The 21,992-nt window shown below is 36.9% G+C and overlaps 1 protein-coding gene across 1 annotated transcript in view; it reads right to left on the bottom strand.

Moving 5' to 3' along the window:
- Plekha5 (pleckstrin homology domain containing A5) overlaps positions 1-21,992 on the bottom strand; it is a 261,754-nt gene that overhangs the window by 19,033 nt on the left and 220,729 nt on the right. The window contains 5 exon segments of the mRNA XM_047550136.1: positions 3,722-3,842; positions 5,262-5,450; positions 6,209-6,255; positions 7,443-7,554; positions 10,112-10,213. Of these exon segments, the coding sequence (XP_047406092.1) occupies positions 3,722-3,842; positions 5,262-5,450; positions 6,209-6,255; positions 7,443-7,554; positions 10,112-10,213 (571 nt within the window).

The following is a 21,992-nucleotide window of genomic DNA, read 5'->3' as shown; positions in this document are numbered from 1 at the left end:
TTTGGATGCTGTAGAATCTTTTAATCTTATATCTAATCATGCATACTTAAACTGATTAAAGCCTAAAGTTAGTAAAGATACGTCCTCTGGAACAAAGCAGAGCCTTTATGTTAATACCAATGAACCTTCTGGTTTTTTATTTTTTAACCTCCTTCTGATTTATATGCTTGTTGTCCACTATTTAGTTCTATACAACTTTTTAAACTCCAAATTACCTTTGCTTGTGTGTGTGTGTGTGTGTGTGTGTGTGTTTGTGCACGCACACATGTGTTGCTGAGGAATGAGCCTATGGCCTTGTGTATGCAGTGCAAGTACCATGCCATTGAGCTACATTCCCAGCCATGCAAAAAATACATTTTTACTTCGGTTATATACAGCCAGTGTTTTGTTTAGGTTTACCCATTTATTTACTGCTTGGATTCCTTCTTCTCAGACCTACCGTATCTGATTACATTCCTTCTACTTAAAACACTGTAGAGCTCTCTTAATTGACAGTCAGTAAATGGCAAACTCCCAGTTATTATTTTAGTCTTTTCTACCTGACCCAAGTTTTGGGGTGGGGGGAAATGTATATTGAAACTGTTGAGGTTTTTTTTTAAATTTTTTTTGGATACTGAGGATTGAACCCAGGGGTGCTTATCATTGAGCCACATCCCCAGCCCTTTTTATTTTAAGACAGTGTCTCATTCAGTTGCTTAGGGCCTTTTGCTAGTTGATGAGGCTGACCTGAAACTTGTGATCCTATTGTCTCAGCCTCCTGATTACAGGCATGTACCACTGTGCCGGGCTTGATGAGGTTCTGGACGAAAGTATGTGCTTGTGTAATCATGTCAATCAAGATAAAGACTACCTACATCTCCCCAAAAAGGTCCTTTGTCAATCCTACCCTTCCACCAAAGGCAAACACTTATCTGTATTTATCACTAATAGATTACTTCTGCCTGTTCTCAAACTTCAAAAGGGAACCACACAATATATTTCTCTTGTGTTGGGTTCCTTTTAACTTAACATTCTTTATCTTGATATTCATATGTGTTGCTAAGATTCATGCACGCTATATATATATGAATAGTTTAACTGCTGAGGAATATTTCAATGTATGAACATCAGTTTATCAATTACGGGTTGTCTTCAGTTTTTGTCTATTATGAATTAACGTGCTATAAAATTCTAAAATGTACAAGTTATAAAAATATCTAAGTCTTTTTGAGAATTGATATTTTCACCTACTTATCTCCCTTTTTCCCTCCTTTCTTTCTTTTTTGGTATTACCATGTGGACTGAACCTAGGGGCACTCTACCACTGAGTTACATCCCTAGCCCCTTTTATTTTGAAACAGGGTCTTCCTAAGTTGTTCAGTCTGGCCTTGAACTTGGGATACTCCTGTCAGAGCCTTCTGAGTTGCTGGAATTAAAGGCATGTACTACTGCACTGGCTTTATTTTACTTATGTAAATATATAGAGGATCATATGATAACTGAACATCTAACTTTATACTTAATCTTAGTCAAAAGGCCAAAAATAAATGTTTAATTTTGTAAGAAACTGTCAAACTGTTGTTCCATCTTATACCAATATGGGAAATATGACTTCCAATTGTTATATATCCTAACAAACAACTGGTGGTATCAGTCCTGGTTTAACCTCTTTAGAGGGTAAGAATTGTGGTTTAAAACTGCATTAAATTTGCATTTGCTTTACAATTAGTAAGTTGTAAAATTTTTGAATGCTTACCAATCATTTGTATATTTGTACTTGTTAAGGGTCCAAATCTTTTGCTCACTTATTATTGGGTCATTTGTCTTGTCTTTATTAGTAATTTGGGGATTTGTTTGTATACTTTGGGTATAAGGTCTCTGTCAGACATATGTATTGATAGTATTTACCCTCATTCTGATGGGCAGAAATTTTGCATTTGCATGAAATACAACAAATCAGTTTTCATTGAAAGTATAGTCCTTTAAGGTCCGACTTTTTTTTTTTTTAATTTTTACAGACTGCATTTTGATTCATTTTACACAAATGGGATACAACTTTTCATTTCTATGGCTGTACACAATGTAGATTCACACCATTAGTGTAATCATACATGTACATAGGGTAATGATGTCTGTCTTAGTCCATTATCTTTCCTTCCCCCACCCTCTCCTGCCTTAAGGGTCCAACTTTTTATGACAATGTTTCTTGACAAGATTCCCAATCTGTCAACTCAGTGAGGCTCTAAGCAAACTAATAAGACCCTGTCCCAAAAGGAAAAATAAAAAGGGCTGGGAATATAGCTCAGTTGTAAAGCACCCCTGAGTTTAATGCCCAGTACCATATATATATATATTCACCAAAGATATATTTAAAAATTTTTTTTTTAGTTCTAGATGTACATAATACCTTTATTTATTTTTATGTGGTGCTGAGGATAGAACTCAGTGCCTCACATGTGTTAGGCAAATGCTCTATTACTGAGCTACAATCCCGGCCCCAAGATGTATTTTTTAAAGTAATAAAATAAAATAAATAAATAAACCCTAGAAAAACAACAACCACCCCACTGCCCCAGGGGCTAGAGATGCAGCTCCATGGTAGAGCAACTGCTTAGCATGCACCAGGTCCCAGGTTCAATCGCCAGAAACCGCCATCCCAATCCAATGTTAGATGACCCAGAAAAATATTCCAATTATGGAAAAAATCTATGTGAACATTACCTCTTACGTGTTTTTCATACTTAACTTTATGGTCCTTCAGCAGACTATGAAAATCAGTCCAGGGGATAATAAATAGAATTTATTTCTATGAAATTTTTTATACTTTCCCATCTTTACTATATCTTTGAATAAATATGTAAACATACACACATGTAGTTTTTTTGGTGAATCGTTTCAAAATAAGCTGCCAGTACTTTTTTCCTAAGTTTTTCAGAATTCACTTATATTGCCCTACTTAACCACAATACGCTATTAGTAATACCCAGAACGTGTTTACAGTTCTGGAATGATCCCAAGAATGTTTTTATAGTTCTTCCTTTTAAATAATGGTTCATACAAACTTCAATCACTGCCCCATATCTTTTGTTTTTACAGGGATAGAACCCATGGCTTCCCATATGCTAAGAAAACTCTTGAGCACTGAGCCCTATCTCAAGCCTGAGTTGTTTTTCTTTTAAAATCTTTTTAATCTAGAAGAAACCTCTTGGCTACCCTTTTCTTTATGACACTGACTTCTTGAAGAATGAACAGCATTAAATACTACCACCAGGAAAATTCACATATTTAAAAAAACCTATCACTTTGAAATTTATTTTTAAATAATTGTGAAGATTTGTTTTAGCCACTGCCCTCCCTCAAGAATAATTTTGAAATTGGACAAAATAATTCAGTAAATGCAAAGCTTTTAAAAAGTTTGGCATTAACTGATCTCTCAGTAAAATCCAACCTGATCTAATACTTTTAAATCCATACTCTACTTAGGATGACTATTCCAGACACATCAATGTGTTTAAAAGGGGGTGCTGCCTCATGCCTATTTGAGATGCCATGTATGGTTTCTGGGCGATGTTATCTTCCTAATATCTGAAAATTTCCCAATGCAGAAATTCATGAGATTCCAAAAGTTTCAGATAAAGAACTGTGAGTTTGTATGGGTACTGGGTCAACATGTAAACTGAATATAATACTAAGGTGCCTGAAAACAGAAGAAAAAAATAAAAGGAGATAAAACATATCTGACCTTTAACAACTGGAGTTTCCATCTCTGAAACAGGTTCTGATTTTTCTTCCCCATTGGATTCATCAACCTCTGCCACTGTTGTTAACTCTGGTTCACTCTTGTAGAGTCTATAATCTGGACCCTTGAAAGGAAGACAGACAATTATAAAAACAAACAGGAAAAAAACCCAACAAAGACAACAACAACAACAAAAACAAAACAAAACAAAAAAGCTAGAAGTTTCTTTCTTTGTGGTAGTTGGGACTGAGCTCAAGGGCACTTTACCACCTAGCAAGATCCCTAGTCCTTTTTACTTTGTGAGAAGGGTATCATTATATTGCCAAGGTAGGCCTTGAAATTTGTAAGCCTCCTGAGTCACTGTCCAGCTATAAATTTATTTAAAAATGTTTACCATGAAAAAGACTCAAAGTCTTAAAAACCAGAAGTCCCAGTTGGCTATCCTGGATTAACACAACTAATACATATAGAACAACTAAGTAGAAAAAAGTAATTTGAAAGATTTTTAATTAGTAAAATTTATTGTTTTAAAATTAAGTGTATTCCTCTTAGGGAAAAAGTCATTTTTGGTTTTGGTGCTGGGGATTGAACCTAGGGCCTAAAATGCAGTATTACTCCCAAAGTAATTCTTATTATGGTATAGCTGAGGTCTAAAAATAATTTTATCATTCAGTAATTTTCATTTAATAGTTGGTCTGATTAAGTGAGGTACATCCCAGCAGGAAACATTTTATTGTTCTCACAATTAGCTCAATCCCATTCTTCTTTGTTTGCAGTACTGGGGATTCAACCCAGGGGTGTTTTACCACTGAGCTACATCCCCATTCCTTTATATTTTTGATTTTGAGACAGGGTTTCACTAAGTTGTCCGTGTTTGTCTCAAACTTGTGAATCTTCTATCTTAGCCTCTAGAGTCTCTGGAGTCACAGGTGTGTACCACTGTGCCTGGCTCAATTGTTTTTCTTATTTTCTTTTCCTTCCAATTACATTCCACATTTATTTGCTTAAGTCCAAACCTCTTATTTTCAAGTTTCAGGGGTAACATCTTTCCTTGGCAATGTGTGTATCTTTGAAGGGTTTCCTATACCAAGCTGCCTAAGTCTTAGCTCTGTGTCATTTCTAGTATAAATTTTTTTCATTCTCCTTTCATTCTCCATTCTTTCTGATCTAAAGATATGATTTTATCTGGATACAGTGGTCTCTGGTATTCTGGATACAGAATCTTTCTCAAAAACAACAACAACAAAAACCATGATCATGCCTCTAATATCCTGAAATGGTTATTTAAAAGATATGGTTCTTTTAACATGTACAAAGTAATCATTTTTATGAAAAGATTATGGAATTATGAAACATTAAAATTATGAAAATATTAAAAAGTGAGAATGATAAAATAAAAATTGAAAAACACAAATGATAAAGCTATATATAAAACAAAAGCTCCAGCTAAAAGTGTTGTTATTTAAAAAATACTTGAGTATAAAATAAATTAATTCCAAAAATGAAAGGGCATGATTATTTTGTGGCTATTCCAGCCACTTACACAGTGAGATCCATTTCTTGGATATCCTTGAACTTGATGAATCTTCTTTTCTTCAGATAGATGCACTGGGCCCCTGCTATAACAGAGCAAGGAGCTGCTATCACTGGGCAGAGGGGGGATTATGGGAGGCTGCTCTGTAAAGTCATAAGACCGAGGAAGTGGAGGACGAGGTGGGACTACTTCCTCTTCCTAAAGATTGTAGAATAGTCACCTTATTTAGACAAGCAGATTAAATTAAGCATATCTAAATTCTTTGCAATGGTATAGTAATCTAAATTTACTTTAAGATATTTAAAGGGACACTGCCAAGCCAAAAGTCTCAAAGTGAAAAGTGAAACCCAAGATTTTTACAATAGCTAATAATTGGATTTTAAATGTTTTTTTTTCTTCCCCATAACATATAGGTTAGTTCTATACTGAAACTCAACATTGAAACAGATTACTGAATGAAACTACTCCATTTCACTTAAAAAGGACAAGAAACAATTAGTTAAAAAAAATCTTACATATGTTTTTATAATTTTTAGGAGAGAAAAAGAAATGTTTCTTTTTGACATTATACAAAATTAAAAAACCATAGATTCTTTCAATTAGGTTGACAGTATCTCTTTGTAGTGCTATTTTCTTTATGCCATGCGTAAGACTAAGTAAACTTATCAATCATTCTACAAATTTTACAAACTATAAGAAACCACGATAATATTCAAATTACTCAGAAAAAGAATGACAATGTTAAAGATCTAGCACAGATGAAGACCATTGATTCAATTTTTTTTTGCACTAAGGGAAGCAAAATGTTAGAAGCACTAAATTACTGAACCAAATTTCAAGATTTGAATAACTTTGATATATTTAAAAAAATCTTTGTTATGGTAAAAGAGAAAACTTAATTACTTATAATTCATGTAATATTTAAAATAATGCATAGGAAAAAAATCCCAACTTACCTCATTTTTGTACTTAACTGTAGAGAAAGGCTTTGATCCTGCCATACCTATTAGAAAAAATTAGAAAACATAGCTACTTACACTAAACACATCTTTCTAAATCTATAAGAATAATTTCATTTCACTTATTTTAAATGCAGCCTTCAGTTTCGAGTCCCTGTATTAATGTATTCAGAATTTGAGGTCAATTACATTTTTAAAAACCTTTAAAATATGTGATTTACACAAGAGCATGGAGAAATGGGTTCCCTCAAATATTACTGGTGTAAGCACAATTTGATATCGTCTTTTAGGAGAGCAATCTGGATATATTCACTCAAAATGGAAGATAGGTGCTTATTTTTCACTTCTTGGAATTTAGTAAGTACTAGCAAAGTGTGTTCTGTTATTACTAGAAACAAAGTATATGTCCATCAATATAGTAATGGATAAATAAACTACATTTTTTTGTACTAGGAAGTGAATTCAGGGGTGCTTAACCACTGAGTAACATCCCCAGCCCTTTTTTGTATTTTATTTGGAGATAGGGCCTCACTAAGTTGCTGAGGCTGGCTTTGAACTTGTGATCCTCCTGCCTTAGCCACCTGAGCCACTGGGATTACAGGCATGCGCCACCACACTTAGCTTAAACTATAGTTCATTTATACACTGAATTCTTATGCAATTTATGTATCAGGAAAGAGAAAAAAAGCAATGTGGAAAAACAGGTATAGAACAACCTCCTCCACCTTTTTCTCTAACAAGATTTATAAGAGAAACTGAAGAAAACAATTCCTAAAGCTAAAATAATGTGTGTGTGTGTGTGTGTGTGTGTGTGTGTGTGTAGGTGGGGCTGGCAGAGCTTTACAAAGAGTGCTTGTTTTCCTAATATAAAAACTGCACTAAAGCAACAAAAGACAGGTGGGTGGCTCAGCTACCCTGGAGGCTGAAGCAGGAGGATTCAAGTTATAGGAGAACCAGGGCAATCTAGTGAGACCTTATCTCGAAATAAGAAATAAAAGGGCTAGGGATGTGACCCAGGGATAAAGTGCCCCTGGTTTCAATCCCTAGTACCAACCTACCAACCAACCAACCACCCCCCACCCCCGCCACCACCACCAAAACAAAAACAAAAATAAAAACATACACAAAAACAAAAAAAGAAAACAAAAAAGAAACTCAACAATGTGTATTATTCCACTTAGATCTATCACGATGGTCCATTATTACAAAATGAAATGCAAAGCTAATTTACCTGTTTCTGAAGTACCTCTTTGCTGTTTGTGTTTACTCAGCCCTTCCATGACATCTTGGATTCTCCAAAGTTCTTTCTGAATTTGTGCACGTTGGATTCCTGCTGATTCAGTCTATCAGTAAAAACGGTAGACCACATACAAGAAAAAAGTGAGTTGTAATTCCACTAATTATATATTTAAAAATGAGAACTGCAGTGGATTAATTTGAAGAATATTTAACATGACCATGTGATGCTCCTAATTTTACAACCCTGATGGAAAAGATAAAAGTTAAAGCAGAGAAAGAAAAATATTTTATTTTTCAGATGTAAATGTAATATTTTACATCTTTATAAAAGCTTTGTCTAGCATCATACATGATCCCAGGAAGGCATACTGGTTTAGAAGGGACTTAAAATGAAAACAAATACAAAAAGAAAGAAAACAACAGAAATTCACCAATCCTAGGTTAAAACAAAACAAAAACCACTTCTGAGGGGAAGAAAAAAAGTAATGGAAAATGTACAGTAGCCCTCCCTTATCTTTATTTTGGCCTTCCATAGTTTTGAATGACTGCAGTTCACAAAGATCCTAAAGAGAAAATCACAGGAATAAATAATTCATAAGTTTTAAATAAACAGAACAAGGGTAACAAAACAATTATATAATAAAATTATTTAAAACTTATGAATTGTTCATTTCTACTAATCATTCTATTGTATTATTAGTTATTGTTGTTAATCTCTGACTATGTCAGATTTATAAATTAAACTTTAATTATTTTTGGTACCAGGGATTGAACCCAAGACTGCTTAACTACTGAGACACAGCTCCAGCCCTTCCTATTTTGAGACAGGGTTACATATTCATGCTCTGCTAAGTTCTATTCTGGTTCCATTGGTCTACCAAGCATAGAATGTGTCTTCTAGTTTTATTTTCCTCCAAAGAATATCGTAACTACTTAGGGTCTTTATGATTTTTTTTTGGTACTGGGGACTGAACCCAGGGGTTCTTTACCCTGAGCTACATCTCCAGTTCTTTTTATTTTTATTTTGAGACAAGGTCTTGATAGGTTGCTAAGGCTGACCAGGTATTAGTGATCCTTCTGCCTCAGTACCTAGCCTTTACTAATCTTTTATTTATTGCATTGATTTATCTGTTCAAGTCCAGTGACTGGGGGTTTCCAGTGCAAATGATCATATTTATATAGGGCATAACCAAATAGTGACATTATTTTTGTAAAACATATTGTTTCCACTCCTCAGAGCAACAATTTAAGACAAGTCTTCTAATTTTTCTATTTTACAGATAAGAAAACTAACCTGGAAATTGACTACAGATCTGCCTCTTTACAAACTGGATTTTTAAAATACCAAATGGTACTGTATGTCCCCCATTCTAACAATAGGTCAATTAAGACAATAGACTAAATACAGTTTAATAAAAAACAAATTTAATACAGAATGCGTTAGATTATTTTAAATGATAACCAATTTGATAAATTCACAACTCAATACTACTAAGTGAAACAGAGAGACTAATGAAAGAATATGACGTCAAATTTATAGAAACTGCTGGCAGAGCTCAGCATAAAACAACCCAAAGCTCAGGATTTACATTATGGAATAAATAACTTTTTTTTTTGGTCCCCAGTCCCTCTCCCTCTCCCTCTTTCTCTTTTTCTTTCTTTCTCTCTCTCTCTCTCTCTCTCTCTCTCCCATCCTCCCTCCCTCCCTCCCAGAGATTGAGGGGCACTTAACTACTCAGCCACACCCACCCAATCCTTTTTTTCATATTTTATTTGATTTTTATTTGTTCTAATTGGTTATACACTACAGTACAAGGCATTTTGACACACTGTACACAAATGGAGCATAACTTCTCATTCCTCTGACTGTAAATGATGCTGAGTCATACCAGTAGTGTAATCATACATGCAGCCCCCCAATTTTATATTTTTTTATTTTGAGACAGGTTTTTGCTAAGTTGCAGAGGCTGGCTTTGAACTTGCATTCCTCTTGCCTTGGCCTCCCAACCCACTGGGATTTATTTTTTTTGAGGAAGACTTGCTGAATTGCACAGGTTGCTCTTGAACTAAGTTATGGTGACTGGTCTCGAACTTGCAATCCTCCTGCCTCAGCCTCCTGAATTGCTGGGATTATAGGCATATACCAATGATCCCAGCTAAATAAAGCACTAGAATTTTAAACAAGGGGAATAGCTTGCTTTGTGAGAGAATAAACTTCCTGTCAGTGAACATATTCAAATAAACATTTTTTATTCTTTTTATAGAATTAGGGATTGAACATAGGGGTACTTTACCACTGAGGTACATCCCTAGACCTTTTAATCTTTTTTTTTTTTTTTTGGTGCTGGGGATTGAACCCAGGGCCTTGTACTTGTGAAGCAAGCACTCTACCAACTGAGCTATACACCCAGCCCCCTTTTTATCTTTTGAGACATAGTCTTGTTAAGTTTTGAAGGCTGGCCTCGAACTTGCAGTCCTTCTGCCTCGGCTTCTTGAGTTGCTGAGAATATAGGCATGTGTCACTGAGTCCAGCTTCAAATCCACATTTTAGGTAGCCAAAGTGTAAACACTCTTAAGGGTACATGTATATGTAGTGAGGTAAATGTACAAAGACAAGTGAAAACCAGTTAAAATAATGTAAAAGGTAATATACTTTCCTACCTGAACTTCACCAAGGCGATCTAGCTGCTCTTGCATGTGGTTTCTGGTAACAGTTACATCATATTCCAACTTATCATATTCTCTCCATGCTCGTTCCAGTTCCTAAAATCAAGAGTGTAAATTACTTTAATGGGGAGAATGCGCTTTTATGGTATTATCACTATTATTAAAACCTTTCTATAATTTTTTTTTGTACTAGGGATTGAACCCAGGGGTACTTTACCACTGAGCAATACACCCAGTCCTTTTTGTTTTGAGACAGGGTCTCATTCATTAATTTGCTTAGCGTCTCACTAAGTTGCAGAGACTGGTCTTGAACTTGTGATCCTCTTGCTTCAGCCTCCTGAGTTGCTGGGATTATGGATATACACTATTTTAAAAATATTTTTTTAGATGTTGATAGACCTTTATTTTTATTCATTTATTTATATGCAGTGCTGAGAACTGAACCCAGTGTCTCACACATACTAGGCAAGCGCTCTACCACAGAGCCACAACCCCAGCCCCCAGACATGCACTATTGATGCACATTTGGCTCTTTACAGATTTTAGAAAATTGTGTACTTTATATTGAAAAAAATAAAAATTTTTATAACTCCTTTTTTTTTAAGGCTTCCTTTTTTTTTTTTTTTTTTTTTTTGGCATGGAGGATTGAGCGTAGGGGCACTTAACCACTGAGCCACATCTCCAGTTGTTTTTATTTTATTTTATTTTTATTTTGAGACAGGGCTGCACCAAGTTGCTCAGTGTCTCTAAATTGCTGAGGCTGGCTTTGAATTTGCAATCCTCCTGCTTCAGCCTCTGGAGCTGCTGGGATTATAGGCATGCACCACTGTGCCCAGTGGTTCTCATCTTTTTACAACTCAATTTACAAAGAATTTACTGGGGAACTTGTTTATGTTGTGGTGATGGTGTAATCAAATTTAATACAATCAACTCACCTTAACTATTACTCATTTTTTCCTTAAATTTAAGCATTTTAATTGAGTCTACTATCTAAATGGTATAAATTTGAAGAAACAGTTCAAGTTATTCTTGGCAATGTGGTAAATTTTTCTTTAAGGCTATTTCCTAAAATGCAGAAGAGATATAAGTAAAACATATTCCTATTGCCCACATTAAAATCTTTCCATGAATAAACCTACTAAATCCTTTGTATTTTAGCATTATTGGGCTTTTTTTTTTTTTCCCCCATGGTACTAGGGATTGAACCCAGTGGTGCTGTACAATTGAGTTATGCCCCTAACTCCTTTTGATTATTTTATTTATTTATTTTTGGTACTGGGGATTGAATCCAGGGGTGCATTACCACTAAGTTACATCCCAGTCTCTTTTTAGTTTTTTCTGTACTGATACAGGGTTTTGCTAAATTGCCCAGGTTAGCCTTGAACTTGGAATTCTCCTGTTTCAGCCTCCTGAGTAGCTGGGATTACAGATGTGTGCCACTGCAACTGGCACAAAGGCTCTCTTTTTTAAGATCAACTTTATTTTGTTTTTCTGGAACTCATTTAAAATTACTTTAAAAAATTAGGCAGTGAGGAATTATTTGAGGAGTATGCTTTTATTTTCATTTATGTATTTATTGGTAATGGGGATTGAACCCAGGGAAGCTTTACTACTGAGCTACATCCCTAGCCCTTTTTATTTTATTTTTTGTTTGGAGACAAGGTCTTGTTAAATTACAGAGGCTGGCCTTAAACTTTCCACTCTCCTCCCTCAGTCTCCTGAGTCTCTGAGATAATAGGTGTTTGCCTCTCTGCCAAACATAGGAGCACTATTTAAAGATTAAAATGGAGAGGAGGAGCTGCATCGCGAGCTGTTTGGACTCAGAACAACTGCTTCTGAACACCGGGGGGGTTGCCCGGAGGAAGAGGAGAAGCGCGGCGGGTCGCTTGGTCTAGGAGTGACTGCATCAGAGCCACAGGCGGTTGCCAGAGGAGGAGCTGTGTGGCGAGCTGTTTGAACTCAGAACGACCGCTCCTGAACACTGGGGGGTTGCCCGGAGGAAGATGGGGAAGTGCGGCGGGTCGCTTGGTCTAGGAGTGACTGCATCAGAGCCACAGGCGGTTGCCAGAGGAGGAGCTGTGTGGCGAGCTGTTTGAACTCAGAACGACCGCTCCTGAACACTGGGGGGTTGCCCGGAGGAAGAGGAGAAGTGCGGCGGGTCGCTTGGTCTAGGAGTGACTGCATCAGAGCCACAGGCGGTTGCCAGAGGAGGAGGCGAGTGGTGAGTTGATTGCACTCAAAGCGACCGCTCCTGAACACCGGTGGCCTGCCTGGAGGAGGAGCGCGGTGGGTCACTTGGTCTCAGAGCCACTGCCCCTGAACACCCGGGGGGCTACCCCGAGGGGGAGGAGGAGGAACAGGGTGGGTCACTTGGGCTTGGAGTGACTGCCTAGGGCTATGGGAGGTTGGCGGGAGGAGGAGACGCGAAGTGAGTTGCTTGGACTCCTAGTGACTGCATCGGAAACCGGGCTGCTGTCCGGTGGAGGGTGAGGCTCCCAGGCCCAGGAGGTAGGTCTGGGCCCCTGGGAACGTTGCAGAGGAAGACAGCGCAGCCCAGGTGGTAGTTGTAGATTGAGGGGAACCTCTAGGAGGGGAACTGACCAGCGAGACGTTCCCACCGAGTGAGTCTTCCCTACCGGGAGAGGTTTTCCCACAGGGACGGTTAAACCAGAGACACAGGCACAAATAGGCCTTGCCTCAGCCCGCAGCCTAGTTCCCCTTTGGATGACCATTGGTCAACAAGTGGAGACACCTCTGACCACTAGCAGGGAATATACGCCACCTGAGGGTCACCACCCTAGAGAGGCAGCTTCTTCGTGGAGCTCCGCATTATCAACCTCCTCCAAGACTTCAGGCTACTGAAGGATAAGAGGGGATATACTAGCAATCTTCAGGGACATTATAAGTCGATAGAGGAAATCTGCAATATCTTAATGACCCACTGATTCCTGAACAATATGAGAAAACAAAGGAAGAAAATGCCCCAAACAAATCTAGATTTTACATCAATAGAATCCAACGACAGCATGGCAGAAGAAATGACAGAAAGGGAGTTCAGAATGTACATAATTAAAATGATTAGGGAAGCAAACGATGAGATGAAAGAGCAAATGCAGGCATTGAATGATGAGATAAAAGAGCAAATGCAGGCACTGAATGATCGCACCAATCGACAGTTAACAGAGCAAATTCAGGAAGCAAAAGATCATTTCAATAAAGAGTTAGAGATATTGAAAAAAAACCAAACAGAAATCCTTGAAATGAAGGAAACAATAAACCAAATTAAGAACTCCATAGAAAGCATAACCAATAGGATAGAACACCTGGAAGACAGAACTTCAGATATTGAAGACAAAATATTTAACCTCGAAAACAAAGTTGAACAAACAGAGAAGATGGTGAGAAATCACGAACAGAATCTGCAAGAACTATGGGATATCATGAAAAGGCCAAATTTGAGAATTATTGGGATTGAGGAAGGCTTAGAGAAACAAACCAAAGGAATGAACAATCTATTCAATGAAATAATATCAGAAAATTTCCCAAATCTGAAGAATGAAATGGAAAATCAAGTTCAAGAGGCTTATAGGACTCCAAATACACAAAATTACAACAGACCCACACCAAGGCACATTATAATGAACATACTGAACATACAAAATAAAGACAGAATTTTAAAGACTGTGAGAGAAAAGAACCAAATTACATTCAGGGGGAAACCAATACGGATATCAGCAGATTTTTCAATCCAGACCCTAAAAGCTAGAAGGGCCTGGAACAACATTTTTCAAGCTCTGAAAGAAAATGGATGCCAACCAAGAATCTTATATCCAGCAAAGCTTACCTTCAAATTTGACGATGAAATAAAATCTTTCCATGATAAACAAAAGCTAAAAGAATTTACAAAAAGAAAGCCAGCATTACAGAACATTCTAGGCAAAATATTTCATGAGGAAGAAATAAAAAACAAAGAAGCAAATCAGCAAAGGGAGGAATTATCCTAAAGGAACTGTCAAATAAAGGAGGAACCAAGATGTGTCCAAAAATAAATAAATAAATAAATAAAATTTTAAATATGAACCAAATGACCGGACCGGGAATACAAATCATATCTCAATAATAACCCTGAATGTTAATGGCCTGAATTCATCAATCAAAAGACATAGACTGGCGGATTGGATTAAAAAGAAAGATCCAACAATATGTTGCCTGCAAGAGACTCACCTCATAGAAAGAGATACCCATAGACTAAAGGTGAAAGGATGGGGAAAAACATACCATGCACATGGACTCAGCAAAAAAGCTGGAGTATCCATCCTCATTTCAGATAATGTGGACTTCAAGCCAATGTCAGTCAGAAGGGATAAGGAAGGACATTTCATACTGCTTAAGGGAAGCATAAATCAGCAAGATATAACAATCATAAACATCTATGCCCCAAACAGTGGCTCCTCCATGTATGTTAAACAAATCCTTCTCAATTTTAGAAACCAAATAGACCATAACACAATAATACTAGGTGATTTTAACACGACTCTCTCACCACTGGACAGATCTTCCAAACAAAAATTGAACAAAGAAACCACAGATCTCAATAACACAATCAATAATTTAGACTTAACAGACATTTATAGAATATACCATCCAACCAAGAGCGAATACACTTTCTTCTCAGCAGCACATGGATCCTTCTCTAAAATAGACCATATATTATGCCACAAAGCTAATGTCAGCAAATACAAGAAGATAGAGACACTACCTTGTATTCTATCGGATCATAATGGATTGAAGTTAGAAATAAATGAAAAAGTAAAAAACAGAAACTACTCCAACACCTGGAGATTAAACAATATGCTATTATATGATGAATGGATAACAGAAGATATTAGGAAGGAAATTAAAAAATTCTTAGAGATAAACGAGAACAAAGAAACATCATATCAAAATCTCTGGGACACTATGAAAGCAGTACTTAGAGGAAGATTTATTTCATGGAGCGCATTTAATAAAAGAAGTAAAACTCAAAAAATAAACGACCTAACACTACAGCTCAAAGCCCTAGAAAAAGAAGAACAGACCAACCCCAAAAGTAGTAGAAGACAGGAAATAGTCAAACTCAGAGCTGAAATCAACGAAATTGAAACAAAAGAAACAATACAAAAAATTGACAAAATAAATAGTTGGTTCTTTGAAAAAATAAACAAAATTGATAAACCTTTAGCCACACTAACAAAGAGAAGACGAGAGAAAACCCAAATCACTAAAATTCGGAATGAACAAGGAAATATCACAACAGACACGACTGAAATACAAAACATAATTAGAAGCTATTTTGAAAATCTATACTCCAACAAAATAGAAAATTTCGAAGACATCAACAGGTTTCTAGGGACATATGAATTGCCTAAACTGAACGAGGAGGACATACACAATTTAAATAGACCAATTTCAAGTAATGAAATAGAAGAAGTCATCAAAAGCCTACCAACAAAGAAAAGTCCAGGACCAGATGGGTTCTCAGCCGAGTTCTACAAAACTTTTAAAGAAGAGCTCATTCCAATACTTCTCAAAGTATTCCATAAAATAGAAGAGGAGGGAACCCTCCCAAACTCATTCTATGAAGCCAATATTACCCTGATACCTAAACCAGACAGAGACACATTGAGGAAAGAAAATTTCAGAACAATATCCTTAATGAACATCGATGCAAAAATTCTCAACAAAATTTTAGCAAATCGCATACAAAAACATATTAAAAAGATAGTGCACCATGATCAAGTGGGTTTCATCCCAGGGATGCAAGGTTAGTTCAACATTAGGAAATCAATAAATGTAATTCACCATATCAATAGACTTAAAGTCAAGAATCACATGATTATTTCGATAGATGCAGAAAAAGCATTCGATAAAATACAGCATCCCTTCATGCTCAAAGCACTAGAAAAAATAGGGATAGTGGGAACATTCCTTAACATTGTAAAGGCCATCTATGCTAAGCCCATGGCTAATATTATTCTAAATGGTGAAAAACTGAAAGCATTCCCTCTAAAAACTGGAACAAGGCAGGGATGCCCTCTTTCACCACTTCTATTCAATATCGTCCTTGAAACTCTAGCCAGAGCAATTAGACAGACCAAAGAAATTAAAGGGATACGAATAGGAAAAGAAGAACTCAAACTATCCCTATTTGCTGATGATATGATTGTATACTTAGAGGAACCAGGAAATTCCACCAGAAATCTGTTAGATCTCATAAGTGAATTCAGTAAAGTAGCGGGATATAAGATCAATGCACATAAATCTAAGGCATTTCTATACATAAGCGATGAATCTTCAGAAAGAGAAATTAGGAAAACTACCCCATTCACAATAGCTTCAAAAAAAAAAAATACTTGGGAATCAATCTCACAAAAGAGGTGAAAGACCTCCACAATGAGAACTACAGAACACTAAAGAAAGAAATTAAAGAAAACCTTAGAAGATGGAAAGATCTCCCATGTTCTTGGATAGGAAGAATTAATATTGTCAAAATGGCCATACTACCAAAAGTGCTATACAGATTTAATGCAGTTCCAATTAAAATCCCAATGATGTACCTTACAGAAATAGAGCAAGAAATTATGAAATTCATCTGGAAGAATAAAAAACCCAGAATAGCTAAAGCAATCCTTGGCAGAAAGAGTGAAGCAGGGGGTATCGCAATACCAGATCTTCAACTCTACTACAAAGCAATAGTAACAAAAACGGCATGGTATTGGTACCAAAATAGAAAGGCGGATCAATGGTACAGAATAGAGGACACGGACACAAACCCAAATAAATACAATTTTCTCATACTAGACAAAGGGGCCAAAAATAAGCAATGGAGAAAAGATAGCCTCTTCAACAAATGGTGCTGGGAGAATTGGAAATCCATATGCAACAGAATGAAACTAAACCCATATCTCTCACCATGCACGAAACTAAACTCAAAATGGATTAAGGATCTCGGAATCAGACCAGAGACCTTGCATCTTATAGAAGAAAAAGTAGGTCCAGAGCTTCAACGTGTCGGCTTAGGACCAGACTTCCTCAACAGGACTCCAATAGCACAAGAAATAAAAGCAAGAATTAATAACTGGGATAGATTCAAACTAAAAAGCTTTCTCTCAGCAAAGGAAACTATCAGCAATGCGAAGAAAGAGCCTATAGAGTGGGAGAAAATCTTTGCCAATCATACTTCAGATAGAGCACTAGTCTTCAGAATCTATAAAGAACTCAAAAAACTCTACACCAAGAATGCAAGTAATCCAATCGACAAATGGGCTAAGGAAATGAATAGACACTTCACAGAAGAAGATCTACAAGCAATCAACAAACATATGGAAAAATGTTCAACATCCCTAGTAATAAGAGAAATGCAAATCAAAACCACCCTAAGATTCCATCTCACCCCAATTAGAATGGCGATTATCAAGAATACAAGCAACAACAGGTGTTGGCGAGGATGTGGGGAGAAAGGTACACTCATACATTGCTGTTGGGGCTGCAAATTAGTGCAGCCACTCTGGAAAGCAGTATGGAGACTCCTTAGAAAACTTGGAATGGAACCACCATTTGACCCAGGTATCCCACTCCTTGGCCTATACCCAAAGGATTTAAAATCAGCATATTACAGAGATACAGCCACATCAATGTTCATAGCTGCTCAGTTCACAAAAGCCAGATTGTGGAACCAACCTAGATGTCCTTCAATTGATGAATGGATAAAGAAACAGTGGTATATATATACAATGGAATATTACTCAGCCATAAAGAATGATAAAATTATGGCATTTGCAGGCAAATGGATGAAACTGGAGAATATCATGCTAAGTGAGATAAGCCAATCTCAAAAAACCAAAGGAAGAATGATATCGCTAATAAGTGGATGAGGACACATAATGTGGGGTGGGAAGAGTTAGTATTAGGTTTAGAGTTAGGTTTAGGGAGGGGGGCAAGAATGGAGGAAGGAAGGACTGTATAGAGGGAAAAGAGGGGTGGGAGGGGTGGGGGGAAGGGAAAAAAATAACAGAATGAATCAAACATTACCCTATGTAAATTTATGATTATACAAATGGTATGCCTTGACTCCATGTACAAATAGAGAAACAACATGTATCCCATTTGTTTACAATAAAAAAAAAAAAAAAAAAAAGACTAAATTGAACGTGGCTGTGGTGGTGCCTACAATCCCAGTGACGGGGGAGGCTGAGGCAGTAGGATCAGTAATCACTGGGAGTACCGTGTGCCACTAAAACTGCAACAGTGGGTCTTTCAAAGCTTCAGGGAGGGTAAAACGAAGAATAAGAGACCCAGTGGAGGCAGCAGTAAGGTCAGGCTAACATTTCACCTCATTTGCACTAAACCCAGAGTTCAGGATAGCCTCAACTGTATTGTAGAGATATCTAAATATTAGAACATCTCAAAATGCTGGGATACTTGTTTTTCCTAGAAAAACATATGAAAAATAGAAATTGAGAGAGATTAATTTACTAATACTTTAGGTAGAGGGAAACAACTACACACAGACAAACAGACACACAGATATTCCCCCCTTTTCCATTGGCATTGAAGACTGAACCACTGAGCTACATCACAAACCCTTTCTATTTTTTGACTTGAGACAGGGTCTTGCCCAGGCTGGCCTGGAATTTGCCATCCTCCTTCCTCAGCTTCTTGAGTAGCTGGGCTTACAAGTCTGTGCCACCACACCAACATATTTTCAATTTTTTTAACCTAAACTGTATAATTTGGGCCAAGTTCTATAATTCTGCTGGGCCTACCTGTTCTTTTTTTTAAATCTCAGCTCCTAAAACACAATGCATAGGTAGGCAGTAACACAAGTCAAAAGTGGGTGAAAAGGAGTAAACAAAACATCCATTTTCTCTGGCTGAAGATTTGATTAAAAATTTAATATATACCTGGAGCCATGTCCCATTACTTGGGAGCCTGAGGCAGAAGGAACATTTGAGCCCACAAGTTTGAGGCCAGCCTAGGAAACACGGTAAGACCTCTTTTAAAACAAAACCAAATGTTAAGATAATTATAATACATTATAACAGTAGATTGTTCAATCTGGGCCTGATGGTCCACATCTGTAATCCTTTTGACTCAGGAGGCTGAGGCAGGAGGACTGAAAATTTGAGGCTAGCAATTTACTGAAAGCCTCAGCATTTAGTGAGAATTAAAAATTCTCTGAATTAAAACAAAAAAAGGGCTAGAGATGTAGCTTAGTGGTACAGTACTTGCTTAGTATGTGATAGGCCCTCAGTTAAAAAAAAATTAAAAAGCGTGATATTATAAATCATAAGTATGATATCATCTTTTTTCTCAGTCAAGAAGATAATATACAATCACGTAAAGGCAATTAATATGTTAATATTTAAAACTAATATTCAATTATCTTAAAACCATAGGTACTAGTTGGAAAATAGAACTTCCAATAAAAAGAGTATAGAATTTTATGCCACACAGTTAAGAGAATGAATTAACTGTTTCAATCTGTAATCATGGATCAACTTCATAAACTGAAGACAAGATTATATACTGTAAGATCACATATTATTATAAAGTTCCAAAACAGACACTGGGAGGGTAGACCCTAGAATGCTGGTAAAACTCAATGTTTTGATGAATGTTGGCTAAATTCCTAATCTGAGCACTTTTACAAGAGCATGTTATACTCCAACAAAAGTTTAAAAAAAGAGTGAGATCTGGGAGGAGACAGGTTTGTTGTGGGGATGGCAGAAAAAATTTTTTAAAAATTGGTCAGGTGTGTGATACACACCTGTAATTTGCAGCAACTCAAAGAGGCTGAGATAGGAGGATCACAAACAAGGTCAAGGCCAGGATTGGCAACTTAGCAGGACCCTTTCTCAAAATAAAAAGGGTTGGGGAAGTAGCTCATTGATTGAGCACCACTGGGTTTAATTTTCCTAGTATTAAAAAAAAACCAAAATCCTACGGGGATAAAAGATTGGCCAAGAATTGATAACTATTGAATTCAGGTGCTGTTGACACTACTTTTGTATGTGTTTGAGGAAGGTTTTTTCCCAGTACTTGAAAATGCTAGCAGAATTATAGCATAATAATAGTTCACTTGTCTTTATCCCCTTGTGCTCTCTCTCTCTCTCTCTCTCTCTATATATATATATACATATTTAGGTACAGAGGATTGAACCAAGGGGTGTTCGAGGTCAGCTTGTGCAATTCAGTGACCTCAAAATAAAAATAGAAAGGGTTGGGGATGTAGCTCAGTGGTAGAGTGCTCCTGAGTTTAATTCCTAGTACTACACACACACACAAGGTTAAATAAAATGTACAGGGAACACTGCTTTGGTGCTCACCTTATGCTAACCCTAATTTTATGCACCTTCATGGATGACTGGGTGAAGACATGTTTTTCAGAATTGAGGCTTTGATTATGGAGGTTCTAAAGTTATACGCTATGCCAGGGGTTTAGATTTGAAGGACTGTCATGAACTGTGAAAGAATCACAGGAACCTTTTGAGATTCTGCAAGGGTATAGGTAATTCATATTTAAATCTAATCAAATTCATTGAGTGCCAATCATATGTCCAGTATATTAGGTACATACTAACATTTGTAGCTAAGTTACAAATATAAATAAGGAAGACATGTCTTGGGAGAACACATTCAGAGAAGATGTCATAACCACTGGTAAAAGCTAAAAATAAGAAAAAAGAAATTAGGAAAGTGATTTTATAGGCTAACAACTTTAAAAGGGGGTATTCAAACAAGATTACTTTCTATTAGAACTTTTTTTTTTTTTTTTTTGTAGAGGAGGAAAAGTTTATTCCACGAGGGCTCACGGTTTCAGAGATCTGTCCATAGACAGCAGGCTCTATTCCTCAGGGTTCATAGTGAAGCAGGACATCATGGAGGAAGTGTGGCAGAGATAAGCAGCTCATGTGATGATCAGGAGGCAGAGAGAGCTCTATTAGAACATTTTTAACAAGGGGAGGCTGGGGAAGGAAAATCTAAGATCTGAAGCACTTAGTGAGTCCCTGTCTCAAAAAAAGAAAAAGAGAGCTGGGGATGTAGTTCAGTGGTAAAGCATTCCTCCTGGGTTCATTCCCCAGTACTACATGATTGAGCAAATAAAGCAAAACAATAAACACCCCAAAAGCACTTTACAAACTAACCATCAGTATTGGAGTTGACCTTGGGATAGAACAAGTTCTAAGCTCAATGGTGAGATTTAAGTTATGAAATTCAGCTACTAAGGAAGGAATTTTCTAAAATCAGAATTTCTGTCAAGTGCCTGTAATCTCAGGGAGAAGGGAGGCTGAAGCAGGAGGACTGCAAATTCCAGGCAGCACCAGCAATTTAAAGAGACCCTGTCGGGAGTGTAGCTCAGTGGCCAAAGGCCCCTGGGTTCAATTCTCAGTAACATGCACACGTGGAATTTCAAAAACAGACACTATATCATTAAATAGTTTCCACCTAAATATCATTCGTCATTTTGTACCATTTTGTACTGAGTACCATTCACCATTTTGATTGATTCAGGTTGTCTTAAGGATGACAATGAGGTTTTCATTAGCTTGGCATTGACAGTTTAACACCTTTTCTCTCTCTCTCTTTTTTTTTTTGGCAGTACTGGAGGTTTTAACCCAAGGGTGCTCTACCATTGAGCTACATTCCCAGCCTTTTTCTTTTTTAAAATTTTCTGTTTTTAGATAGTCTCTCTAAAGTTGCCCAGGTTGATCTTTATTTTTTCCCCCGGGGTGGGGGTGGGGGTGGGGAGAGTACCAGGGGTTGAACTCAAGGGCACTCAACCACTAAGTCACATCCCTAACCCCTTTTTGTATTTTATTTAGAGGTTGAGGCT

The sequence above is a fragment of the Sciurus carolinensis genome, chromosome 4 (assembly GCF_902686445.1).
Source record: "Sciurus carolinensis chromosome 4, mSciCar1.2, whole genome shotgun sequence".
In the NCBI taxonomy this organism is placed as follows: Eukaryota; Metazoa; Chordata; class Mammalia; order Rodentia; family Sciuridae; genus Sciurus; species Sciurus carolinensis.
Note: the sequence above shows the minus strand (reverse complement) of the source record. Positions and strands in the feature narration are given on the sequence as shown.